The following is a 27,433-nucleotide window of genomic DNA, read 5'->3' as shown; positions in this document are numbered from 1 at the left end:
CAAGTTCATTCAAGTAAAATTTTATATCAAATTTCATTAATTTTTGTAGTTAATTGTCCTAAATTATATATATATTTTTAAAATTTTTTAAGTTAAAAAATCTAATTAATTACGAAAAAATATTTTCTTGATATATATATTTTTAAAATTTTAACTGAAGTTGACAGAAAGATCTTGAATTGAATAAATTTGAAGACTCAATTGAATGAACCCCTCCCTCTATCTTGTGTGTGCGTGTTTATATTTTATTTTTTATAAAAAAAATTGAATGAAAGCAAAATTTGAAATTTGAAATGAATTTTGGTCAGATAGACATTTTGTATTTTAGCTTTTTTTTTTTTTTTTTTTTTTTTTTTTTTTTTTTTTATTTTTTTTTTATAAATTTTTATGGAAAGAATTTGGCTGCTCAAAATGTTTGAACGGTTAAGATTGAAAGGAATCAGCACTTTGAGCGGTCAAGATTGGAAGCTTTCATTACAGAACCCGCCCGGATTCTCAGGTGAACGCGCACACACTCTCTCTCTCCTCTTTTTTCCTTCTTCCTCTTAAAAAGTCTCCGCTACAGAACCAGTGCTTCTAACTAGGGTTTTACACACTCCGATCAATGCTGTTCCAGTAGCATCAAACTACAGGTACCTTTTTTTTACCCAAAATGCCATCCTGTTTTCCCAATATTCACTCCCTTCACCCATTTCTTTTATTCTGTTTGTCTTATTTTCTGTTTGTTTTGACGGAAAAACTTCTTCTAAGATCATTGGAATCTAAATTTCAGTTTTTTTTTTTTTTTTCTTGATCCAAGTTTAAGCTTCTAGAAGATTTCAATTTGTTTTGATAAATACATTTGTATTTTTATTGTTTAGACTTTGAAAATTGGCATAGCCGGAGAAGACATCATTTCAATTCGATGTTTCGATTTTTTGCTGATTATGTTCCACAAGGTTGTTTCAAATTTCACAAGTTTAGTATCTATGTCTGTCTTGTATAGTTCTATGTGACATTTCTAGTTGGTTGAAATTGAACCTTGTCTGAAAATGACCAAATGGTAGTTCTAATTCGCATGTGCACTGTCTGATATATATATTTTTTGATAAATAATGGAATTGTATTAATCAAAAGTCCAGGTACACCGGGGGTGTACATGGAAAATAGTACAAACACATAAATTACAAAGATCAAGCATTTCTAAAAAAATTAGAGCAAGGGAAAAGATTAAAGGAAGAGCTCCACTCTAGCAAGGTGTGAGAGATTTAAATTATGAAATAGACCGTTCCTTTCCTTCGAAACATCTCAAGTTCCGTTCTCGCCAAATACACCATAGGACACAATGTGGGACAGCCCTCCATAAATCAATGCTCTACTGAAGGAACCTTGCCAACTTGAAAATAAATCAGAGACACCATGCGGCATAACCCATTGAAGACCAAATAGAGCCCACACCATAGACCATAATTCATAAGCAATAGGACAATGAAGAAGAAGATGATTCACTGATTCCCCACTCTTTTTACACATATAGCACTAATCTACTGCAACACCCTTATACCATAAATTCTCAATAGTCAAAATCTTATGGCACTCCACGAGAAGAAAGCAACCCTTTGAATTTGATGATACTATTTGTACATTACCAGAAATGATCGAAATTCAGAGCAGTTGAAGCTCATGGTGTGGTATTATGTGTTTTGAAGTGATTGAATTTTGTTAAATTAGATTTAAATCTCGACTCACTGAAATGAAACCCGTATAGGAGTGTTGTAAAGTTATTTTGCATGAGTTTTGGAGAATGGGCATTTTTTGTTTTGTTTTTAAAGATCAAATATTTGATATTCTGGGTGCATGTTTGTTGTTCATCTATTGACAAGGAGTGGTTTTTAGTTGATCTGCCTTTGTCTAGGTAGAGTTGGACGGTTTGCTATCAAGATTTTCTTTGTGTTTCCCAGCTTCGGTCTGGCTGGGACTAGAGGGAAGTTTGAGGGGCCATTGTTTGGGCATAACATAGGATGGACCTGACGTTTCTGAGTGCTGTTCTAGTTGGGGCAGGTTGCCTTGCTCTGGGATACTACATTGGTGCGCGATATCCTGGTCATATCTTTATCTCAGCCAGATTAAATAAAGATAGTGAAGTTGTTGGTAGTGGGAAGAAGAAGGATAAGCAAAAAGAGCCCCTTGAGATTGAAAGTCTGGCTAACATTCTTGAAGACTTCAAAATGGTATGCTCTCTCTCCCTCTCAAACACACAAAAAGAGAATTCCAGGGGAAAAAGAACTGAAATTCTTCTGTGCCCTCCACCCACTCCCCTCTTGCAGGTTTTGGTTGTGAGGAATGATCTAAAGATGGGTAAAGGCAAAATTGCTGCCCAGTGCAGGTAGCCTCAAATTTTATATAAAATGTATATTTTGTTATGTACATGTATAACTCCAGCATAACTAGTAGACTTTAAAAGTAGTATTCTTTGCTCTTCTTTCAGATATCTTCTTATAGATGCAAATCAACCTTAGTCGAGACACACTATAGGTTATGTTGATTGATTGATTAATTAATTATCTGTTGATGAATTCTTTTCCATGCGATGATATGTTTCATTTTGAAACCAATTAACAATTCTGTCTTAGCAAAATAAAAGAGGCGGCCAAGTAGAATTCTGAATAGAATGGATGCATATAAGACATATTAGTATTTTTGGGTAACGTATTTTGGTGGCTTAGTGATGCTGTAACATTTGATTAAAAGCATAAATAAAAAATTGTCTACTTGCACAAAGCCTATAAAGAATGGAGTTATGGGCCAATGAACTCTATTTGACCCTCTTCCCTTTGTAAGAGTAAAGTGGGACAAGGTAATGGGTCAAGACCCACCGGGTCTATGTAATTACCATTGAAAAAATGGCGTTATGGAGACTTAAAAGAGTCATCGGCCAGAATTTTGGGGTGATTCTTCATATTTGGGTTAGAAATTTATAAACACAGGGTGGGTTAGCATTTTGGCTCCTTTTCCTTTTTGAATTCATTGAATGTCCCTTTTAGGTTCATACTCTTGCTTCCGCTACTTACATATGCCAGAAGCCTCTTGAGTCTTGAACTTTGATTCTTTAAGGATCATAGTATGTTTCATCAAGTAAAGTTAATATGGAGATGTAGCATTTATGAATTTAAATTTGTGCACCGAAGATCAGTGGCTGATTTAACAAGGATTTAATGATACTAGTTGAGGGCATTACAAAGTTGAGGAATATGAAAAAAATAGGGTAGAGGCGGTCAGGATAGATCAGGCAATAAGAGTGATAACTTCTGAAAAGGAGTTCTTCCAATACCTTGTAGTTGGGCATTGAGACTTTGTTGAGTTGGGTTGGATATCTTTTCTTTTTGATAAGTGGATCTTCCACTCTTCTTAGAAAGGTTGGTTTCATTAGAGAAATTTGTCCTAAATTTTAACATTTATTTTGTATGGTATATGAAATGTGTCTATTTTACAGTATATTTTTAGAAGAAGAAGCTTATTACTGCTTATATCTACTTAAATTAAAAAAAAAAAAAAAAAAAAACTTTTTATAATTTATTTCTTTTTGGCTTCAAGGAAATGATGCTGTTTTCATCTAGATCTTTGACATTAAGCTCTTATATAAATTGTGAAGGCTAGATATCTATTTCCAGATACCATGAATGTAAAAGTAAAGGACATTCTTGGACTTAACTCTTTGAATGACCGTTGTTAAACCTTAGTCTTGAATAGACTATTTTATCTATTTTTTTATTTTTAATTTTAAGTAAACCACTTATGTATTCATGTTATGTGTATGGTATACTTATAAAATTGTAGATTACTCATTGATTTAGTATATATATAATTGTGAAGTGCTTGAGAGTTGGGTTGACATTGTTTATGTTGTAACTTCTTTACTTTTTCCCCCTACAATGGTTGGCCCACCTACTCAGCAAAACATTGACATTGATGATCCATTGCCGTGGTTAGTTGTTGCATGCTTGCTATATTTTTTCCAGAATTAAAATACATTTTCATCTAATTCATGATCCAAATCTTTGCCTTGTTTAATCAGTCATGCAACTTTGGGTCTTTATAAGAAGCTTCTTCATCGGGCACCAAAAGCGTTAAACAGGTAAGGTCACACATAAATCTGCCAGTATATTGCTTAATCTTTCTATGTCTTGTGACTAAGTTTGTTTGTATGCAGGTGGGAGATGTGTGCGCAGCCTAAGGTGGTTGTAAAAATAGAAAGTGAGGAAGATATGCTAGTTTTGCAAGTAAGTGTTTTCTTTTTTGTGTGTGTCTGTGTGTGTGTGTGGTTGTTTTTGGTTTTTTGAGGCTATGTGGTGTAACATAGACCTATTCTTTGTTGCTTACTCTAGTTATTAATATTATAGCATCTAAATTGAGTCTGCTAAATTCATATTTATGATTGATTAGTTTCAGAAGTAGCTATAGTTCTCCCTGTACTTTTGGACTGCTTTGTGCTCTATTTGCATGAAGTAGCTTTTTCAATATGCATCTTTCTTATCAAAAAAAGAAAAGAAAAAAAGTAGCTATAGTTGAAATGAAGATTTTAGACTCAGGTTAGTTAAAAGGAACCCTTTCTTACTTTAACTAGTTTTCAAGGTTTGCTACTTCTGTTAGCTTGTTGTTAGTAGATAGTTGAGGCCAAATTTGATTGATTGACACTCCTATCTAGATTATTTCTGTATTTTTTTCCCCCAAAAGTGAGTGAATAAACCGTAATTAGGACGCTAGTGTAGGTGCATGATGTTTCATTTTTGTAACAGAATATGGCAGCCAATGATGAAGGGATGCAAATAATTTTTTTTTTAATCTTGCATTATCATTTATCATCTCTTTGTTTTTCTTCTGAGCTAATACTTTTTACTAAAAGAAATTTTGGATTCCTTCCCCTCCCTTCAGTTTCTGATGTCTACCGGTGTTCTTTTTTCCTTCTTCTGGTTTATAATAAGCTTTTTATTTTATTTTTTTTAACTTAAAAATTTTGCATGAACTTAAACTGGGAAGTTTGTGAGCTTGGATGAAGCCTCATTTATTTATTCCTAGCTTTTTTTGAGCCATCGGAAAAACTTTCACTGTGACATTTTTTTTTTTAAATTTATAATTCTTCTCAGTTTTTATATTTCACTGGCTGGCATAATTTCAATTCTCTGATGTTTTTAGTTTTTACTCCCCCTTTCTCCTTTCTCCTTTTTTTTCTTGAGGAAAGAAAAAGTGAAATTATGTTTCTGATTTGTCCTTACCTATAAAAAAATTTCTAATTTGTCCTCTTTTTGTACTATATTCTCCTGTTCAACTGGTTTTTATATTTTATGTAGTGCATGTTTGTTTTATGGGCTTGACTATTTTTTTTCTCTAAACCTTATTTACTTTGGCAGGAGCGAGCAAAATCACTAAAATTACCAACCCACATTACAATTGATGCAGGGAGAACACAGATTGCACCAAGTGAGTTGCAAACAATTCTTTCTTGTAGATTGATCTTGGTTTTGGTTGTTCATACAGTTGATTGATTTTTCTACTGATATCTGGGACATATATATATAATCAGTGGATGGGAAAATAAAAAAACATGTCTAGTCTTTCATGTGCAATGTTAAATTAATGGTTAAGTGATTAACTTCGCTATTTCCTATTAGCGTAAGCTTTTGGTACAATTGGTTATTTATCATGCTATTTCTGATTGTCCTAAAGTTCGAACCTTATCTCACCTCTACTTTGCATTTAAAAAATTAAAATCCCACACCCGATGAGTAATTTTAGAATAGAGGTTAAATGATTAAATTCACTATTTTCTATTAGCTTAAGTTTTTGAGGCAATTGATAATTTATCACGTAGTGTGTGTTCTTTTCATCAAATAAAGCCATCCACTAATAATGCACTGAATGCAGAAAGATCGGAATAGAGATGATTGGGTCTGGTAGGTACAGAGAGATGGGGACTGGGGAGAGGCAGGTTTGGCTGGCTACTTGAAGAAGCCATTTAGATCAGTAATTTGTGCTTTTTGTATAATTGAGCTTGGATTCCAAGTTAAGAATAGGTGAGACAGTGTTTTGCACTGTAGCAAACAGGGAGGAACAGGCTTCGGTCCCTTGGATACTGTACTACAAGGGTATATGAAGTGAAGTTGATCCTCTGATGAGTCTTATGTAAACAATGCAATCCCAATGTGCTGCAAGCCAGTAAATTATAATTAAGTTACCATCTTTGAGACATCATACATGGAGGCATGAAGAAATAAGACAGCTTGAATGAATTATTTTTAAAAAGAAGAAAGAAAAAGAAAGCCTAAATGAAGTAAAATAGCATGTGTTTTCTCTTCAAAATGCTGTTTCAAAGTCTGTGGTTCCCACTGCCTATAGTCCTTCCAGTAATTGTGGTTTGGATTTATATTACTTTTTTTTGGTTAACACTGTTCCAAACAGTTGAATTGGTTCTATAGATCTTATCTAGTTCACATTTGTGTCATAAACTTTCATGCTTCAGAGGCTGCTTAAGCAGTTTATATTATGAAATAACTTATTAATTCTTTGATCTTTCAGATTCAAGGACAGTGATGGCTCTTCTTGGTAAGTTCTCTTCCCAATACCTATATATTTTGCATTTTTTTTTTCTCTTTCTTATTAAGGACCCAAGAAATTGTAGTAAGTTTTAACCAGTTGGTATGATGGTGTCCTTGGAGCTTCCCAACTTGACTGCAGATTACTAGATTCTTTTGATGCTAAAAGATAGAATGCTTACATATGTATGCTCTCATCCATACCAACAAAGCATTTGGTTTTTGCTTAGACATCTCTCTCTCTCTCTCTCTCTCACACTCTCTCCTCCCTATATTTAGATGTGTGTGTGTAATTTATATTATATTCTAAGTTATCATTCTTTTGATTTATTCGAAAAAATACAGGACCTATTGAAGTGGTTGATGATGTAACTGGTGGACTAAAACTATTATAATTGTTTCTTCATTCATGTGGATCTTCATCCTATGCCCCACACAATGGTGGAGCAGTTAGAGGATACCAGTCATTGATCAGATGTCTTGGACGGCAAGTGAGTCCAATTACATTTTATGAAGATCCATGTCATGCAGGGCCTTAACCAGATGTTCACATTTAACCTTTCTTTATTACCAATTGCGATGATGATGAAAAATGCCGACCAAATCTTTGTAATAGACTCATTAGGCTATGGAGTTAATATTGATCGCATTACAGCAGTTCAACTTTTATTAGATATGGAAACTAATGCTAAATTGCCAATGAGCTCTATCTCAAATTACACCTGTTTGGTTCTCTCACAAAAATGCTTGGAATGTGAGATTGTGGGTTAAATATACTGGGTGCCTGCATAACTAACCAGTAAAAAAATGAGTGGAAAAACAATTAGGTGGATTCAAGCCTCAAGAATTCTCAATTGATGCTTAGACATTTGTCCACAGAACAACATTTCCAACAGGTGCTTTAAACCAATTTTAAAATTTTGGAGAGTGAACCTATAAAGTTGGGTTCCAGCACTCCCTATTGAATACAAAGTAGAACACAAAAAATAGTATAGAGGATTTGTATTCCTCTCTATTAGGATACCTCTTCTACTTATGAGATGAGTAACTGTACCGTGCAAACAAAAATTTGAGACTAATATTGAATACCTGAATTAAATATTCAGCTTTCCTTTCACTCTCTCAATTTCTTTCTCACCTAGCCCTTCTCTCTACTTGGGTGAAGGTAGATGGACAGGGATGAGGGTATGATGACAATGGAGGGACAGGGAGGATGTGGTGGTCGAGGGAGTTTGACTCCTCTCCTGCCCTTCACATAGATGAGGGGCATACTATCTTCCCTCTATAGGGTGGAGTTGATTTTGGGGAGAAAATAATAACAAATCGAGAGAGGAAAAGAATTGTTTAATGAAATAGAGAAAGAGCAGTGAGGTTCTTGGAGGTATGTTTGGAAAACTGGTTAGTTAGATACTATGTGTTATACATATATATAAATTTTTTTCCCTTCTAATTTGGGTGAAATTTTAAAGAAATTATTGTGGATATAACATACCTCTAATCCCTTGATGTATTAGATTATAATTGACTAACTTGTATCTCATATATTGATTCTAATGATTAAATTCTTTTGAAAGTTGATATACAAAGTACAGCTACATCTAAATATTCTAAACCTTTTCCAAACTTGATGGCGCATACAATGTCACCAGGGACAAAGCCAGGAGGGGGAGGGGGGAGCATGAACCGTGAGTTTTTACAAAATCCTAATTAACATCTCCTTAGCAAATGAAAAAGCACGAAGTAATTGTTTTTATTTTTTAAATTAAATTGCAATGCAGTTATCTATCTCGAAAATTATTTATGATTGATTTTGTAATAAATCTTATGGTAATTTTCCTTTTAATTTATAAAATCAAAGAATTCCTTAAAAAATATAATCTATAAAACAAATAAAAGTTACTCATAATAAAAATTTATCTTATGAATAATTTTAGTTTTTCCTTTTGAAAAAGTCAAATATTATAGTTGAGTTACCCATAATCTACGAATCAAATAGAAGTTATGTTAATAATCTCATTATATGTCCAATAACATTTTAACAAAAAAGTAATTATTATTGCTAAAAGAAAAATGAAAACAAGAAAAAAAACATAAAGCCAAAATAAAATAAAATAAAAACCATATGAGAAAGATTATTTAGCGTTTTGAAAACTAGATTGACCAGAGAACCAAAAGGAGAGCTTATGGTTTTCAGGTCAGAGTTGTCAGATTGAATTCAAATCATGATGATATCATAATTAATATATATATATATATATATATATATAAATATTAAATTAGCAAAAATAGAAAAGTTGGAATAAACATACCTTTTCTTTTTTACCAATAAATTTATTGTCAATATAGTCCAATATAGTCATTGATATTGATGATGTTTTGAAACTATTTAGCGATATGCCCCTGTTTTGAAATTCGATTTACTAAAAATCAAGTTCCATTCAAGGAACTTGAGTTCAATTAATTTATTTTTTATTTTTTAAGTTTGATTGCCTATAACTTGATTTTCTACAAATCGAGTTTTACATTGAAACTTGATTTTTAGAAAATCAAGTTTCAAAACAGGGGCATATCTTTAAATAGTTTCAGAATAAGGACATTTTGCTGAAACTTTTAGGTGAAAGGGGTATTTTGCCATTTTTGCCTAGCAAACCTCATTAGTCCAAGGCATACAATTTCTGTCCATCCAAGTCTCTTCCTCAACAAAGAAAGCTAAAGGAACATTGTAATCTTGGATGCACATTATGCAAGTTCAACCATAGGAGACATTTTTCTATATTTAAATATAGTTTCTTAGACACATTATATTTTATATTTAAAAAATCAAGTTCATATACGAAATGTTGATATTGTAGAAATAGCACATTGATAAATCGTGAATGAAATGCGATAAAAAAAGTTCTAGGTTTTTCCGTAAGCTCAATTGATAAAGCTTTTGTTTTTGTTGTTGTTGTCAAGTAACAGATGAATTTAAATCCCGCACAAAAAAAAAAAAAAAATCAATTACTATCTTGGTTTGATGATAAATAACAATTATTATAAAATGAATATCATATATTTAATTTTTATAAAAAGAGTTGTATATAACATTACTTATTATTCACCATAAATTTGGGTGAGTAATATAAACATAAACTTCATCATGGGCAACCATGAAGAATAATTTTAGTACCACACATTTTCATATAAACTTTATCGCAACTATCCTATGTAATAGCTAGACTGTGATTAACTATCTATCACTTTCAAATAGACTTATCATTTTTTCTCCATCATCTACCGTTAGCGAGGACTACTGTAAAGAGTGTCTACAAGTACATGTTTCCAACCATGAATTAGAATTGTGGTAATCATGTGCTCTTGTGAGCCAAGTAACGAGGCTATGACAATTATTAAAGGGTTACTTTATGTATAAACTTATTATTTTTTTTTCATCATCTACCGTTAGCGATAATTACGGTAAAAAGTGTCTGCAAGTACATGTTCCTAACCTTGAATTAGAATTGTGGTAATCTTGTGCTTTTGTGAGCCAAATAACGAGGCTATGACAATTATTAACGGGTTTCTCCACGTGAATTATAACTGTCGGCCAGTTCTATTCCTGTTTTATAATATTGATTGGCAGATACGAATGACTTCTAAACTTCAATATGCACATGACTCCGGTCCACACCTAATAAAACATATATTGCCCATATTCTTCCGTCTCTCCCCACTCTTCACCGCACAGTTCTTGCACACTTCCATCTTTCCAGGGGAGAGAATATCCACGACCAACAATGTGGGCTGTTGATTTGCAAGTAATGTTAGTGGTGGGTTTATTGGTTATGTTACAGCTTCAACAGTCTTTGCAACTGAGATCTAGTCATCCAATGCATGGGGTTGTGGATAAGATCAATGAGAAAGCAGGACCTTATATTGGGCTAGTGATGACTTTTCCTACTGAAGAACTTGCACTTATAGACTCTGCTTTCTTTGTTCCCAGCTCGGAGATCCCATGGGTTGACTTGGCTGGTACTCTCTCTCTCATTGTCTTTGTTTTCTTTCTTCTTTTGGACTTGTCGGCGTTGATTGTTGACTAGAATAGCTTTCGTTGAAATATGAAAATGTTTTGTGTAAATGGTCTTAATTTGGGGGAGATGGCCCAAGTTATGCCCATTTAGCCCAAAGTTATGTCACTTCACTAATGCTCTTAGTTGTTGGAAAGATATTTATAAATGTTTTATATTTAAATATATTTTGGTAAATAAAAAGTCAAAAGAATTAAAAATATACAAAAATAAATTAGGGTTTATTTAAGAAAAGGACCATATATAGTATAATCAGAATTTGTTTAATTTTAGGCTGTTTTTACTCTAATTGCCAAGAGTCATCAATAGTTTAAATTACCTTTTTGATCCTTCCCCAATTATCAAATTATCAAAAAAAAAAAAAAGTTATTTTATTCTAATCAAACAATGAATTCTAGTTGGTTTTAATTTACATGTAAATATGTAATAAATACCAAATTTAAAAATAAAAAATTATGATTTATATAAGCTTTTAAACAGTTGAAGTGACAACATAAGAAAGAGTCAATCTAAAAAGTCAAGTACTTTCATTTTTGTATGTGTCAAATAAAAAAATAAAAAACTTTCATATTTATATGCGTGCCTTTTTGTTGTGGCAAAGGCATTAGTTGCACTGTCAGCTTTGCTATATTCTTCTATGGAGTTTAGATTTACTGAGAAAGCCTTGTAGTTACACACAATCAATAAGCAAATGCCTACAGGGAATATGAAAAAAAGTTATCAGACATACACATTGTCATGCCTGCACATAACGAACAACTTCTTGCCAATGTGTCTGTTTTGTTGATTGCCTAGGAAGGAGGTTCAACATTGGGACTATTAAAGGTGAAGATGTAATTTATGTGATGACTGGAGAGCAAACAGTAAGATTTCATTTATCTTTCATTGTTTTTTTTCAATACCACAACAATTAATACATACTACATATACTTGATGTGAAACATTTTTCATGAGTGGCAGACTTGACCTTTTTGTGGCACTTTTAGGTGAATGCAGGTATGACTGTTCAAATCCTACTTGATACATTTGATATCATAGGAATTGTTCATTATGGGATTGCTGGAAGTTCTAATGATTCAGTGTACATTGGTGATGTTAGTGTCCCAAATTATGTTGCCTATACAGGATCTTGGACATGGAAGGTACAAGTTTAAATTTGTTTTAAATTGATGAAAGAATAAAGCATTTTTTTTTTCACTACAATCCTTGCTTTTAAAATGAAGAAGAAGAAGAAGAAAAAACAACTAATCTTTTCTTTGTTTGATTTTACTGCTACATTATGATGTTTGACTTTATTGAATATATGTATTTAACAGAAAGAATATGCGCTCTACTTATATTTTGGTTCAGAAATGGTCTTATGTTTGAAGCACCTGGTTAAGTATTGGCACTATGTTTAATTCATCTTTCATCCTCTTATTTACGTTGTAAAGGAATTCAGGTCAGCAGAGGAGAATGTAACAGAATTGAATTTTGGTAATTTCAACTTCCCTGAGAAGGGAGAGAATTTGTTGGCAATGATAGACTTCACTCCACAGCAATTGTACTCTGTTGGAAAACCAATGGAAGAGGTTTTTTGGCTTCCAATTGATCCAAAATTATTCAATATTGCTTCTGAACTTCAGGTTCGTAATATAATCATCCCCCGATCTCTTTTTATAGCTTATGTGTGTTGATTAATATGTTCTGATGAAAATATCATTCAAGGTTTATTTTTTAGTTCATTATGATGTAAATTTTAAGTGGTTACAGGATGTAAAGCTAAAACAATGTGTCAGTGAGACATATTGTCTACCTGAAACACCAAAGGTTGTATATGGATTGAGAGGTTCTACTGCAGATATATACCTTGACAATGCAGCTTATAGAGAATTTCTCTTCAAAGCATTTAATGTCTCAACTGTTGATGAAGAGAGCGCTGCAATTGTAATGGTTAGTAAAATAAAAAATAGATTCACTTAATGATAATTCAAATGTGTTTGTAAAGAATGTCTGTTTACATGTTTTTGTGTTGTTGCTCTCTATGCAGACATCTCTATCAAATGGAGTGCCTTGTATTGTGTTTCGTGGTGTATCAGATTATGCAGGCGGAGAGGGATTACTGTCATCAACGAGCCTTACTTATTTGGCTGCTGTGAATGCTCTCAGTGTTGCTGTTGAGTTTATTGGATTATTTGGCGAGGAAGCTCCACGACCACTGAAAGTGGACACCATTTGAGGCTAGAGAAATATTGCTAAATATGTAAACAAATTATTTAATTTTCATAAAGTAATGTCCTAAAATATTTAGCAATGCCCCATGTTGTACAGTCAGTACTGATTTCTAGAAGGTCTTGCCCTGCCTATGAGGTGTGAGAGTTCTTAAGTGTGACCTGTGAATGTTACCATATCCGCCATGTGAATGACTCTCTTGGGAGCTGTCTGGTGTGGACACATCTAGTTGTCCTACACATGGATCAGCGAATACACCACTGAATCTAGAGCTAAGGTGAAGAGTGGAAGCCCCCACTTCCTTTAGGTCCAAGAAACACTCTTGGCCCTTACTTAGAGGTCCAACTTAACAGTACAGTAACTAGCTAATCAGCGATACTAACTGACTCAACTCAACAGCCTTGGCACAACTCAGCAGCCTTGACATAGTTTGACCAGTACATTTGGAGGTATTAGTATAGTTTTTTCTTGCAATTTTCATGATATTGGTTATACTAAGTTTTTCATTACATTGCTATTATGCATATAATTTTGAAAATTACTATTAAATCTACGTATACAATATCAATTCACAATTATTGTCTGTGAAATTCTACTAAATACAACACAAAATAAAATAATAAATTGATCAAATAATATCTCTTAAATTGAATGAGGATAGGTGTATGAGATCGTTCAGCTCAATTACAATTTGTTACGTACAATATCTTCTCATACAAATATTTGAATAGAAATTGTATAAAAAATATACTCATTAGTTCAGAGAAAAAATAATAACAAAAATCTAAATAATTTAATTTGCATGGAAAGGTAACAAAAGCAAAATCCAATTTTGATTCTAATTGAATTTTCTCTAAACTGTGGTTTAATATATATATATATATTTATATAACCTAGTTAGTAATGAATTTTAGATAGTCATGATATATTACATAAAGGACAAAACTTAGGTGTAGTATCTTAGATGCTGTTCCTTAGGTTCCTCTCTTAAGATTTATTTATGTGGCTACTTAATTAAAAAATACAATTCCATCTTATGAGGAAAAATCCACATGCCAGAATCTTAAAAGGGGAATCTAAGGAATAACACTTAAGTACTGTACCTAAGTCTTGCACTTAAATAAATGACTTATAAATTTAAATTGTTTTTAGTTATATGATTAGGTTTTTTATGGTTTATTTATATTGGACTCCTCATTTTCTACACTAAATTAACTCATTTGACACAAAAATTATAAAATTTAGGTTAGATGGGACACGTGGCGCAAGAATAAACTCTAATTAAAACATAATTTTTACACTAAATTAACTCACTTGATACAAAAATTTAAAACATAGATTAAACTCTAATTGAATTCCAACTTAAATTCCAATTGAATTTTCTCTCAACTTTACCTATTAATATATATATATATATATGTAGAGAGAGAGAGAGAGAGAGAGAGAGAGAGAGAGAGAGAGAGAGAGAGAGAGAGAGAGAGAGAGAGTGAGTAGTTTTGTAACCCCATACATATGCATGAATACACTTAAAGATATACAAAAAGATAAATAGTATAATTCATATATATATAATTTAAATACTATTGATAGTCATTCTTATATTTTGTTAACTCTTTAAAAAATCTTGTAAGAATCTTATGTTTTGTTAACTCTTTAAAATTCTTGTAAGAATATTATAAAATATAAAATGTAAATTGTCCATATTTATTTATTTATTACTTCTTAATTTTTGTTATTGTGAAGCACTTTTTTCTTTTACGATTTATATATTATAGACTGTTTGAATTTTGTACTCAATAACTCACTTGGATAAATATTTATGATGTGGTCTCACATTTGATTTTAAAATTAGGAAATAAAACTCTCTCTAAAAATAAATAATTTAGGACATATGACATAAAATTGGACTCTAATTTGAAATTCTAATTGAACTTTCTCTAAGCTTTACCTATTAATATATACTAGTCGTAGACCCGTGCATTGCGCGAGATAATTTTTTTTTAGGGTGATCTTATTAAATATATTTGGGGTAATAAGTAATAACACTCTCCCATTCTATTTATATTAATAACAAAATATTTTAACTTTTTTTAAGAATCTGTTTATAAATGTTTAACCATGGTTAGTAAAGACATTACTCATAATTTTAGAATTAAAATACAAATTTATAAAATACCAAAACATTTGAAATGACAAATCTCTCCATAACTCATTGGGAAAAGAGAAGGAAAAAAAAAGAAAAAGGAAAAGACATTACTTAATATTTTGAAATACACTTTAATTTAAAATTTTAAAATAAGAGAATTTAATTTTAAAATTAAGGTTAATTTTGGAACCTACCTTAAGCACATGCAAGTTAGTACACAATATATTAATATTAATTTAACAAAGTTTGGTCAAACAAATGTAAAGGGTGAAAATATTTTTTCCTTTCAAGTTTGAGGTAGAGTGTCATTTCTTCAAACCTCAAGAAATGGGAATGTAATTACCTCTATATTATTATTATTGTTGTTGTTGTTGTTGTTGCTGTTATTAATAGTTGTTTTTTCATTTTCTTCTAAGTTAATAAAAACCTTACATATACCTTTTTATTTATTTATGGAATATACATTTTTTTAACCTTTACATATCTTTTTTTTTTTAATGTCAATCTTTACATATACCTTAAGTAAACTCTATATATTCCACTTCTTTAGATGTGCAAAATCATAGACTACTACTTCATAATGATAGTAGCTAATTAGTTTTATCACCTTTTTTTTTTCATAATTTCATTTATAACTTTTTTTTACTATTATCATAATTTTATTTCTTATGTAATTTCTATTATTACATGAGAACATCTCCTTTTAGTTATGAATTAGAGTTTGATTAGTTTTAAGTTTAAATATATTGCTATGATTGTGTTTAATTATTGATTCAATTTTTTAAGTGAATGTAACAATTGATTTTATTGCACTGTAAAGTTTTTAATGGTCTTCATATTGGTCATATTTATTTTTTATTTTTACTTCTCCTTACAACCTCTTTGTTTTCCAATTAATAGTTACTAATTGACATTTGACTTTTTTTTCTTTACCATCTCTCTATCTCTCTCTCCATAGGCAACCTATTGTTTTCCAAAACTTGATGATTATTTTATAGCATTAAATATGCATTGTAGTTTTTTTTTTTTTCATTTAATTTTGCTACCCTTAAGTTAGTATATCCATAACTATTAGTTTCTTTATATTATATTTGGTTTGATATCCTCATTATTATTATTATTATTATTAATTTAGTGTTTCCCAATTGGCATTTGTTTTGTATTATATTTTTTCTTTGATATATTGGGTTTGAGAATGAGTGTGTCCCTAGTATTACTCCACTTTATGAGGACAATTTTATTTATTGAATTTAAGTAAAATTTTAAAATTTTATAAAGGTAAGGAAAAAGCTTTGGACAAAGTGTAGATGAAAAAAAAAAGAGTACAATTTTTTAAGGATAATTTTATTGATTTAAATTTAAATAAAATATTCCATGTTTAATTATTAAATATATATATATATATATATAGATGTGACTGAATTTAACTGTTGAATAACATAAGATGAGAAGAAAAAAAAGTAAAAATAAAATATATAACAATAAATACCAATAAAGAGAACAATTGCACATAAAAGATTTTTATTCTTTCTTATAACTCTAATTAAGATTGATGGTTTTTTTTTTTTAATATGTGTTTTAGTATTGTATTTTTTTAATTTCCCATTAGAAAGTCTTTTCTTTCCCTTTTATAATTTTCATTGAATTTTGGTTTGGATTAATACTTAGTTGTTTTTGGAAATAGGAATTTGAATATGCCTACCAATTTTTTGACTAATAAATTATTATAAAATCTATTTTTTATTTCTTTAGTTTTATTTTAATTTTGGTTAAGTTAACCTTGTAATTTTGTGATGATTTTTTATTATTATGGTAATTTCCTTATTCCAAAGAGATGAGTTGTATATTAAGCAAATGTAACACACTACAACAAAGTTAGAAGAATATGGTTCACCTTAAAAAATATTAATGAAATACACCAAAAAAAAATATTAAAATGATATCCACCCCAAATGTTTTCCTATAATGACAAGCTTTATCTTTTAACCTCTAAGAAATGCAATGCAATGACCAAAGGATATGCCCCTTTAATATATTGTCTCTAATCAAATAAACAAAGGCTCTTGTCTCCTTTAGGTACAGGTTTATATGGAATTCAATTGTTTTCAATTTCTTCTTTCCTCTGTAAGAAAGAACCATCAACATTAATTAGAGTTATAAGAAAGAACAAAAATAGGATAACATTTAACAATTAAAGAGAAAAAAAAAATTTAAAAAACAAATCTAAATGGCATTAACCAATGTGGAGTTTTAATGAACTCTTGGTCTACCTAGAATATAATAGATAAAATAAAAATGAGACTAATACTAATTCTAGGAAACATATATAGAGAAATTGAAATTAGGATGCTAATTAAAGAACATTGGCAATACCATCAATACCATTTAAAGCTTAATCATAGCTCCACTAATTTGCTGACTTTCAACTTTTGGCTAGTATATATTCAGGCGTTCTCCAATGCCATAAAATTCTTTATTGTTTGGTTTTACTTGAATTCCGGCAAACTACCCAATCAAATTAAGGAGAAAATAAGAATAATGATTCTTGTGTAGAAAAAAAAATCCCAAAGATTAGTAATTTGGCATAAATAAAAGAATGTATAAAAAATTCATCGAAAAATTAAAAGAGAAAGAGAGAGAACCTTTTTTTGAATTATGGCAAACTACCCGATTAAATTAAGTGAGAAAATGAGCATAATGATTCTAGTGTAGAAAAAAAAAAAAGGATTCCCAAAGATTAGTAATTTGGCATAAATAGAAGAATGTATAAAAAAATTCATAGAAAAATTGAGAGAGAGAGAGAGAGAGAGAGAGAGAACTTCTTTTTTGTGAGAGAAAACCATGCATAGAATAGAATAGATAGTTACAAATTTATAGTAAGAGAATGTGAATAAGAAGTGACAAAATAAAGGAAGATGAAGAGAAAGAAGAAGAAAAAATTTATGTAGAGGGTAGTGGGGAGATGAAAAGAAGAAGAATAATATTTATGTAGAAGGTAGTGGGGAGATGAAAAGGTAAGGGTGGAGAAAGTGTGGAAAAAGTGTAAATATTAAAATAAAATAAAAATTAAATGTTAAAAACAATTATAGGAAAATTGGAAAGAAAATGATAATGAGGTGGACGATGATGTGGCTCAACTGGAGCGTAGCAACAATAAATGTTACGCTTCAGCTTTTAGATATATATAGACTAGTGTATACCCCAAAATTTTAGAGGATGTTTAAATTATACATGGTATTATTTTACACTTTTTTAAATTATACATTTCTAAAATATGGAACGGTTTCTCATTATATGTGTGTGTGTGTGTGTGTGTGTGTGTGATTTAAAATTTAACTGGTTTTAAACTATTCGGTTTTTACACCCAATAATTCACTTGCCACAAAATTAAAAAACTTAGATGGATTAGATTTGAACTCTTCGACTATACACTCAATAATTCACGTGACACAAAATTAAAAATTAAATAGGGCATGTGGTGCAAAATCGAGAATCCAATTAAAATCTAATAGGATTTTCTATCAGCTTTGTCTATTAGTATATATATAGATATAGATAGAGTGGAATTTAAACTAAAAAGAATTCAAGAAAATAGGGTACAAAGATTATACATAGTGTGTGCTTAGCCTAAAGTAGGTTTCAAATTGTTATTTTTGCAGACAGAGGCATACATATGAGCTTTTGTTCCATAAACATACATTGAACATACATAAGCAGTTGTGAGGCATGTGTACGCATCCTGACAAAATGAAACTCTAATTCTACATCTTCTTCTTTCTAAGTGATCAAACAAAATCCTAACCTAATTCTACAAACAAAAACAAGCATAAACTTTAAAACAAGAGAGATTTTGGAATTTAAAAAGAAAAGGGGCTTAACTTTTTCAAAGGATATTTGAATTTGGACTAGTCCCCTCAGGATATTGGATCCAAGCCAAAACACTAGACGGGTTAGTAAACTGTAGCTTTGTAAGAATGGAACTGCAAGAGAGTTTTTGAAAAGAGAGAATGCTTGTAGTGAATCCTTTTTGACATAATTATTAAGTAAGTCAATTCAGTGTTAATTTGCTTAACCTAAAATCAACCCAAAATGGCTCCATTCATATAAATAAATGTCATTTTTATTTAATATAAATTTGAATTTTCTCTATAGAACAGTGTAATTAAAAGAATTTTAAATTCATTTTGGCTGAATGGTTTGTAATGGGTCATTTAAATGTTTACCCAATACAAATTTATCAAACATTTGAAATGAGTAGTGTTTGTGTATATTAAGCAAGCTATGTGGGTCATGTTGTGTCACTCACTTAATAAATGGGTTTTGTTAGGGTAGAAGGGTTTTGAAATGATTATTAAATGAGTTAGGTTAAGATTGGCCTATGTAGTTGGATACCAATGTCTTGAATACGATTTGTCATCACTACATGCTTGAACGAAATTGTTAAATCATGGTTTGTTTTCCACCTTTATATATAGATACACACATACATATATAAAGATTCTCCTTCATTTTTTTTTTTTTTTTTTAAATTTAATAGTTGGGAAGGAGTGGATTTGAATTTGGACACATCATTCAGAACTACCTTAGAAGCTTATTGAGCTACAACTTAAAAGACTCCTTCACATTTTACATTACGATGAATTTCATATTTATAATGAGATACAAAAGTCCATGACATTTGAATAAAAATTACATATTGATTGCCTCAATTCCATGATTTTCTTTAGCAATCAATCCCTTGATTTATTAACCAATCCCGTAATTTTCTCTTGAAACCAATATCTTGACTTGGTCCTCAATGGCGGAAAAAATGAATTATACTTTCTAAACTAATATATCCTAATTATACATCTCATACATATCTTGGCTATTTCTGGTAAATACAATACAAGATAGAAACTCACACAGTCATGTTTGAGTGGCAAAATACAATCATCTGCTCTTGGTGAGCATAGTTTTTAGGTTCCAATCCTATCAATGGAGAGAAAAAAAAAAAAAAAACTGAACTTTCTTGATGGTTCTTGGCTATTCATACACAAATATCTTAGCTCAGTTGTTGATTTTATTTTTTTTAAAGCTTGATCCTCATAACAGAGCGCAAAACATGGAGTTGGCCTGTAACACCCCAAAATGATAAGCAATAAAAGTCTAATTAATCTGAATAATCCATAAAAATATTAAATAAAAGAAACTAGCAACCTCGAATCTCATCACAAAAGTCAGAGCTCTAATTCACCAAATACAAAACATCCTCAAAATAATTCTCCAATACAATGTTTAATGCCATAAAATAATAATAAAATCCTCAGTTCCACAAAATAGTTCGTAACTACTGTCTCCCAAGAATCTTTACTCCAATAATCTCTCTAATGTATCTGTAATGGGAAATAAAGGGGGGGGGTGAGATAACTCAATAAGTGGAATTCACTAACATTGGGGTGTGGAAACAAACCTTTCAAATAAATAATTCTTACAACAATTTCATAACTTGTAACTCATTAATATTTATCATCTACTTCATATATATATATATATATATATAATATCCTTATATTGTGGGCCCTTATAATATATATATTAATACCATCACATAAAAAATTTCCTAGGCTTTTCTCGTGGTCAACGTTTACGTCCCGTTGACAGAGTTATGCTGTCCCCTTTTTAGGACTGGAACCTCCTTTTCATTCCCTTTCTTAAGGATGGCTCCATTGGAACCTAAAGGTGCCCTCCCTCGCTAAGGAGCTTCCTTTTTGGATCCTTAACAGTATACTCCCTTGCTAAGGAGCTATCAAATGTGCACTGTCCCCTTTTCTGGGACCGTCCCTTGCTAAAGACTAGCTACAGTATGATTGTCCCTTGCTAAGGACTAATACAACACTGAGCTTTTAATCACGACTTGCCATAGGTTTTCAAAACATATACAAGATGCTCACAAAAATATTCCATTCAAGATGTTCACAAAAATAATCCATTCATAATTCTCGAAAATATAAGGATATATTCACATATACAAATTTAAATAAATTTAGGTTGTCCCACAAGTTTTTCATAAAACAAATAATTAATGTGCACATCAAGAAATTATAAAATATCCATTTATATGTATAGAATAACAATATATTTCTTTGATATATGATAGTTTAAAAACTAACACTGTTTGGGAAAACCCCCAAAATTAGTAAACACCCCTTATCTCTTAGGGTCCATTTGGATACAGCTGAAAACTGAAAACTGAAAACTGAAACTAAAAACTGAAAAACACTGTAGCAAAATAATTTTTAAATGTGTGAATAGTACCATGGGACCAATTTTTAATGAAAAAGTTGCTGAAATTTGTGGGTCCGTGAACAATACACGATGTGCACTGATTGGCTGAAAAAAGTGAGAAATGTCAAACTTTGCAGCTACTGTTCATTGAACAATGTATGAATAGTACCATGGGACCAATTTTTAATGAAAAAGTTGCTGAAAAGTGAAATTTGTGGGTCCGTGAACAATACACGATGTGCACTGATTGGCTGAAAAAAGTGAGAAATGTCAAACTTTGCAGCTACTGTTCATTGAACAATGTATGAATAGTAGCCGCAAGTCTCACAAATGCGTGAAAAAAAAAAAAAAAAGAACGCAGACGTAGACGTGGGTTTTTAGCCCAATCCAAACATAACCTTAGTTGCAAAAAAAATAAAAGAAATCAACCTCCCTTGAATCACAACAATTCAGTAGAATTAGAACCTGTAATCTCTACTCACAGCCACAGTGAAGAGAAGCGAAGTTCAGTAGTGTGATGCGGTTGAAGCAAAAGGAAGCCTTATAAGTATATGCACGTGTAACTTAAGAGGTAAAAGACTAGGGTTTTCAAGGCCCATATATTTACTTATGTCACCTCACTTGAGCTTCATATCCCGTAGTATTTTTTTTTTTAATATCTTAGGCCCAAATCAATTTAATCCATTTAATTGTAGGCCTCCTTTATAATTTACGTATAATAATTTAATTGGTATCAAAATTATGGGGTGTTACATGGCCACGACTGGATTGTCTTGTCATCAACATCTTAGGCTAGTTTTTTGCGTTACGAAAAATAGGATGTGATTATCCACAAAGCTGACTCAATGCGTTATCACATTTTTTTTTCCCCTTTTCTTTGTAAATGACAACGATGCATGTTTTTGACAACAAAACAACCAAAGCATTAGGAATTTGGTCACATGGCTAAAATGAAGATAATGATTGACCATTCAATACTCTAACAGAAGTCAGAAGAAACAAGTTATTTTAAGGTAAAGATTGTTTGAATAAATTAGCTCTAGGATAATGAAAATTTGCAGTTGAGGAGTCCAAACCTGGTCTATTTTCAGTTGAGGACTTATTATTTACCTATAAATCTGACCGGGGCCTTTCAAAGGTATTTGTCTTTGCTTTGTTTGCCTTGTTTTGAGTTTTTAAGTGGCAACAAGATGATTGCCATTGAGAACCAGGCAGTTGGTACTGCTTTGATTATTGTTTCCTACTTCCTTTTGTCCATGAATGTCAATAATTTTTATTTTATTATAAGTCTATAAGCTTAGTTCAATTGGAGTCTAACTTCTGTGTTCTTTTGTTAAGTGTCAGAGAATGCAATACCAAAAGATGCATCAGATGAATTTGTTGTGCCAGAATCCAATGCCTTTGGCCAATCATTTAGGTTTTGACATTTTCTTCCACAATCTTTGTTTATAAGATCAGGTGTTTTTCATAAATGGTGTAGTTTCTCATTCAATGAATTGTGTCAAAATGTGTGGTAGGGATTATGAAGGAAGTGTGAGGCAAAGCATTGTGGAGAATTGCTATCGGTTGCATCATATTAACCAAACATATGATTTTGTAAGTACACTTTGAATAAGTTAATGTTTAAATATTAAACTTTAGGACTTCATAGATTCAATTTGATATATGAAACTTTCAATGCAAATGCAGGTAAAGAGGACAAGGGAAGAGTATGCAAAATTGAACAAAGCAGAGATGTCCATATGGGAAGCCATTGAACTCCTTGACAATTTTGTGGATGAAACTGACCCTGACCTAGAAGAACCTCAGATTCAGCATATGCTGCAGACGGCTGAAGCAATAAGAAAAGACTATCCTAGTGAAGATTGGCTGCACTTGACTGCCCTTATTCATGGTAGATACCCCATGCACACTCCTAGTTTCTGTTCTAAGGCTAACATGCAAAATATAAGTTCTTTGAATGTGTAATTGTATATGTTTAACTTAGTGGCACTATGCTCTTATTCATAATATCAGATAATAACTACACACACTAGGCCCTAAATATTGAAGTTTAAATAAAACAACTTGATAATTGATTCTTGCATGGATTTCAGATCTTGGAAAGGTTCTTTTCCATTCTAAATTTGGATCGCTTCCCCAGTGGGCTGTTAATGGTAAGAAATGTTCACTGACCAAATAAATGTTAATATATTTCTCTCATTTCGAGTCATTTCAATCTAATGATGAATTCTGATGTCGCAGGAGATACGCTAATTGTTGGTTGTGCTTATGACGAATCGATTGTTTATCATAAGGTCTTCTCAAAAACATTAGTTAATTATGTTTGACATGATTATATGTAGTCAGTCAACTGAAAGAAATTTCTTCGAATCTTTTGCATTGCAGTATCTTAAGGAAAATCCAGATTACAACAATCCTGCCTACAACACTAAACTTGGAGTCTACTCTGAAGGATGTGGACTTGAAAATGTGCTGTTGTCATGGGGGCATGATGATTACATGTACTTGGTATATCCTCTGAACCTTCAATGAATTTTTAATGAAAAATCTTTAATGAGATTTTCTTATTGAAATTTCCACAATATATTATTCCAAAATAACAATCATAATACTAATAATGTTGTTTCCAAATCCTTAGGTGCTTAGGGCAAGTGGAACTACTCTACCTCCAGCTGCATTATTTATTATCCGATATCACTCATTATACCGTAAGTATTATTCTTTATCTTTTCTTGTAAATTTGAAAAATAGTTAATATTCTTGAATCGTTTTTATATAATAAAATGAGTTTTATCTGTCCATCTCGCAGCAATGCATTCGAAAGGAGCATATCAATACCTAATGAATGACGAGGACAGAGAGAATTTGAAGTGGTCTCAAACATTCAGGTAAGCTTCCATTTTGCTGTTTAGTTTGTACTTTTTTTTTCTTTCTTACTCGTGTTCTTCCCCAACAATTATTCATTTCTCATTGAGCTAATTGTGAGCATCAGTGTTTTTCTCCACCAATTATTCAATTTTGGTTCAGCTGATTGTGACAACTAAACTTATTTTATTGTATTGTACAAAATAACAGCAAATATGATCTCTACAGTAAGAGCAAAGTTCATATTGATGTTGAAAAAGTTAAACCATACTATGAATCCCTCATAAAAAAGGTGTGTACCAGTGCAAAATTCTGTGCTTTGGTAATTTTAAACACTTTTTTTCCTTGACTAAAATTGGATTTTTTTTTTCTTTCTTTCTATAGTACTTCCCAGAAAAGATCAGATGGTAATCCTTGAGGATCCGGCTTTAGGCTGCCTGCCATACTTTTAGTTGTGCTCGCTTTCAATTGGCAATGTTAATTTTATTTATATATGCACTACAAATTTCTGTAATCAGTACTAAGAAGTTTGTAAAATATTAATTAATATTAATAAATAAAACACATCATAGAGATGTGGCGTGTTCATTATTATTTGGCTTGGTTCTTATGTATTGATGCCCAGGAGGCCATGTGTGGGATATGTCTTTAAGGCCCTGGGGCCTAATCAAATAATGTTAATGTTGCAGCTTCAACAAGAACAAGAACCACAAAAAAAAAAAAAAAAAAAACCCTTAGAAATCAACACCTAGGGTTATCTGGAATCAACACCAAGCTATTGAAGGAAAACTCCAACAATTAATTTCATTATTGAAGCAAACTGTATATATACAATACTGAATTCCAGGTTCTTTAAATAGAGTTCCAAACTTATTATCCTAACAAGAAAAGGAAACAATTCTAACCAATGAAAATTCTACTAATGAAGTAAGAAGATGAATTAAATCCCTAAAACAAGTAGGAAAATAAAATAAGATTTAAAAAATGGATAAAGTTTAGTTACAAAATTAGTTGAAGCCAAATGCTACAATTTTACTCAATATCTTTTTATTGGAGGTGAATTTTGACAAATCCATTATTGGATTATATCTTCTTCTTATACCCTCCATGCTTGCAAAATTTTTAGAAAATTAAAGATCAATAGCTATGTCATCAATAAATTGTTTAAATTTCAAGTTTTTGTAGTTTGGATTATGCATAAAATATAAGCTTAGAGATCATATAGTAAATAATATTTGATTGATACAAACTTTGACATGTGTATTAAGAGCGTAAAGAGCATACAATTCAACGGTTAGATTTTCAAAATATGTAGTAATATTTATTTAATTGAGTAAAATTTTGTTGCTAAATTTTGTCATTTCATAAAGTAAATCGAATAAATTAAGAACATTAATAGATTAAGCCTTAAACCCAACTGCTAGTAGGCTCTATTCCTAAGGCAAGTGGTTGGGCCATCTTCTTCTTGTGTGTTGTCCATACTCCAGAGTATGTGTAATTGGGGGCATATATCTTGTGTTGGCACCAGCTAAACTAGGCAGGAGCTGGTTGGGATCTTATGCAAACTTAGAATATGGCTAGTGATTGGGCTAAGGCTAGTTTTGATATCATGCTTCATTTGATTTGATTAAATATTCTTGCCTAAGGCTTTCCCAATAGTCTTTTTGGTTGATAAATATGAGCTTATTGAACTAGCCATCATCTACTGTTAGCGAGAATTACGGTAAAGAGTGTTTACAAGTACATGTTCATATAAACTCTATTGCAACTATCCTATGTAATAGTTAGAATGTGATTAGCCGTCTATTACTTTCATATAAACTTATCATTTTTTCTCCATCATCTACCGTTAGTGAGAATTACGGTAAAGAGTGTCTGCAAGTACATGTTTCCAACCATGAATTAGAATTGTGGTAATCGAGTGCTCTTGTAAGTAACTCGGCTATGACAATTATTAAAGGGTTACCCTATGTATAGACTTATTATTTTTGCTCCATCATCTACCGTTAGCGATAATTACGGTAAATAGTGTCTGTAAGTACATGTTTCTAACCATGAATTAGAATTGTGATAATCGTGTGCTTTTGTGAGCTAAGTACCAAGGCTATGACAATTATTAAAGGGTTTCTCCATGTGAATTATAACTCTCGGCCAATTGTATTCCTGTTTTATAATATTGATTGGCAGATACGAATGACATCTAAACTTCAATATGCACACGACTCCACACCTAATGAAACATATATTGCCCATATTCTTTTGTCTCTCCTCACTTTTCACTACACAATTCTTGCACACTTCCAACTTTCCAAGGGAGAGAATATCCATGACCAACAATGTGGGCTGTTAATTTGCAAGTAATGTTAGTGGTGGGTTTATTGGTTATGTTACAGATTCAACAGTCTTTGCAACTGAGATCTAGTCATCCAATGCATGGGGTTGTGGATAAGATCTGTAAAGTTGTGATTTACAACTATGTTTTATGTTGGCTTTATTCCATGACAAAAAGTGTTGTAATTGCATTAATTTTGTTCCTTGTATTTTGTGGGATTTTATTGTATTGGGTTTAGTATTAAGTTGGTGAAGAATCAAGCATGAAATGAAGAATCAGTGCAATTTCGCTAGTGTCTCGCGAGAAGCTTACCTGTGAAAAAGGCACGTGAGAAGCACATGCTGGAAGCTGAAAAGTCATGATAGGTTGTCAGTTTCGCTAGTTTCTCGCGAGAAGGGCCTACTCGCAAGATACCCACGAAACATTCTGCCTAGAGGTTTTTAAGTGTGATTTTCTTACCCTTCACTCATACTATATATACCCTCATTAACCACAAATGTATGAGAGGTTATTCAGAAAGAAAAACCCTAGATTGGTTTTCTATAAGACAACACACCCATCTTTTAGAGAGAGAGCTACTCATCCTTAGTGAGAAATCATTCTAGCCTCTTTTTCTTCCCTCTCCCATTGTCATATCTTGAGAGAAGATTTGTATCCAAACACAACCCACACCTTTTCAGAGAGTAGAGAGTGTTTTGGAGTTTGGGAAGCTTTGGGATTTGCCAAAAGAAGTCGGTGAGGCTTGGCGGATGCAATCTGGAGTATTGCGGGATCTGGAAAGTTAGTGAAGACATGACTCTGAGAAGTCCGTTGGTAGCATGAGCTTGGAGGGCTCAAGTACATTGGATAGACTAGGCTTGGAGGGTTTTTTGTTATTCGTGTACTCCAACTTTTTCTTTAGTAGATCGATTTCGACTTGGAGGGTCGCAGAAAGGTTTTTTGTCGAGTTCTTCAGTTTCTTCTTCGATAACAC

At 31.5% G+C, this 27,433-nt stretch overlaps 3 protein-coding genes across 6 annotated transcripts; all 3 read left to right on the top strand.

Annotated features, from left to right (window-relative positions):
• Positions 1-478: 478 nt before the first annotated feature.
• LOC115960104 (peptidyl-tRNA hydrolase 2, mitochondrial) lies at positions 479-7,292 on the top strand. 4 transcript variants are annotated; one of them, XR_004085081.1, is made up of 9 exons: positions 479-632; positions 1,876-2,210; positions 2,307-2,365; positions 3,933-3,964; positions 4,055-4,114; positions 4,190-4,259; positions 5,388-5,457; positions 6,553-6,579; positions 6,915-7,292. XR_004085081.1 is itself a non-coding variant. In XM_031078809.1 (8 exons), the coding sequence occupies exons 2-8, from the start codon at positions 2,001-2,003 to the stop codon at positions 6,962-6,964; spliced, it is 546 nt and encodes a 181-aa protein (XP_030934669.1). In that variant the 5' UTR covers positions 483-632; positions 1,941-2,000; the 3' UTR covers positions 6,965-7,292. The 4 variants fall into 4 exon arrangements, 3 of the variants coding, with proteins under 3 accessions (XP_030934669.1, XP_030934668.1, XP_030934667.1); XM_031078809.1 differs by lacking the exon at positions 3,933-3,964 and having other exon boundaries at positions 483-632; positions 1,941-2,210; XM_031078808.1 differs by lacking the exon at positions 3,933-3,964 and having other exon boundaries at positions 483-632; positions 1,895-2,210.
• A 2,884-nt stretch (positions 7,293-10,176) lies between these two features.
• LOC115960100 (bark storage protein A-like) lies at positions 10,177-13,309 on the top strand. Its single transcript, XM_031078800.1, has 6 exons — positions 10,177-10,580; positions 11,432-11,499; positions 11,623-11,778; positions 12,070-12,261; positions 12,389-12,568; positions 12,666-13,309. Exons 1-6 carry the CDS (start codon positions 10,346-10,348, stop codon positions 12,852-12,854), a joined length of 1,020 nt encoding a protein of 339 aa, XP_030934660.1. The 5' UTR covers positions 10,177-10,345; the 3' UTR covers positions 12,855-13,309.
• A 9,141-nt stretch (positions 13,310-22,450) lies between these two features.
• LOC115961429 (probable inositol oxygenase) lies at positions 22,451-24,539 on the top strand. The gene is made up of 11 exons (XM_031080414.1): positions 22,451-22,478; positions 22,599-22,677; positions 22,778-22,856; positions 22,950-23,154; positions 23,357-23,416; positions 23,505-23,557; positions 23,649-23,771; positions 23,902-23,971; positions 24,073-24,151; positions 24,339-24,420; positions 24,513-24,539. The coding sequence occupies exons 1-11, from the start codon at positions 22,451-22,453 to the stop codon at positions 24,537-24,539; spliced, it is 885 nt and encodes a 294-aa protein (XP_030936274.1).
• The last annotated feature ends 2,894 nt before the right edge of the window (positions 24,540-27,433 follow it).

The sequence above is a fragment of the Quercus lobata genome, chromosome 9, assembly GCF_001633185.2.
Source record: "Quercus lobata isolate SW786 chromosome 9, ValleyOak3.0 Primary Assembly, whole genome shotgun sequence".
Taxonomy (NCBI): domain Eukaryota; kingdom Viridiplantae; phylum Streptophyta; class Magnoliopsida; order Fagales; family Fagaceae; genus Quercus; species Quercus lobata.
This window is presented reverse-complemented; position numbering and strand designations above follow the sequence as displayed.

Bases quoted from the DNA above. Each gene is read 5' to 3' on its own strand.
- LOC115960100 (XM_031078800.1), top strand. From the start codon at position 10,346: ATGTGGGCTGTTGATTTGCAAGTAATGTTAGTGGTGGGTTTATTGGTT. The intron at 10,581-11,431 runs GTACTCTCTCTC...TTGATTGCCTAG, and splicing joins CCCATGGGTTGACTTGGCTG to GAAGGAGGTTCAACATTGGG. The intron at 11,500-11,622 runs GTAAGATTTCAT...TGGCACTTTTAG, and splicing joins TGATGACTGGAGAGCAAACA to GTGAATGCAGGTATGACTGT.
- LOC115960104 (XM_031078809.1), top strand. From the start codon at position 2,001: ATGGACCTGACGTTTCTGAGTGCTGTTCTAGTTGGGGCAGGTTGCCTT. The intron at 2,211-2,306 runs GTATGCTCTCTC...CCCCTCTTGCAG, and splicing joins TTCTTGAAGACTTCAAAATG to GTTTTGGTTGTGAGGAATGA. The intron at 5,458-6,552 runs GTGAGTTGCAAA...TTGATCTTTCAG, and splicing joins GAGAACACAGATTGCACCAA to ATTCAAGGACAGTGATGGCT.
- LOC115961429 (XM_031080414.1), top strand. From the start codon at position 22,451: ATGATTGCCATTGAGAACCAGGCAGTTG. The intron at 23,155-23,356 runs GTAGATACCCCA...CATGGATTTCAG, and splicing joins CTTGACTGCCCTTATTCATG to ATCTTGGAAAGGTTCTTTTC. The intron at 24,152-24,338 runs GTAAGCTTCCAT...ACAAAATAACAG, and splicing joins AAGTGGTCTCAAACATTCAG to CAAATATGATCTCTACAGTA.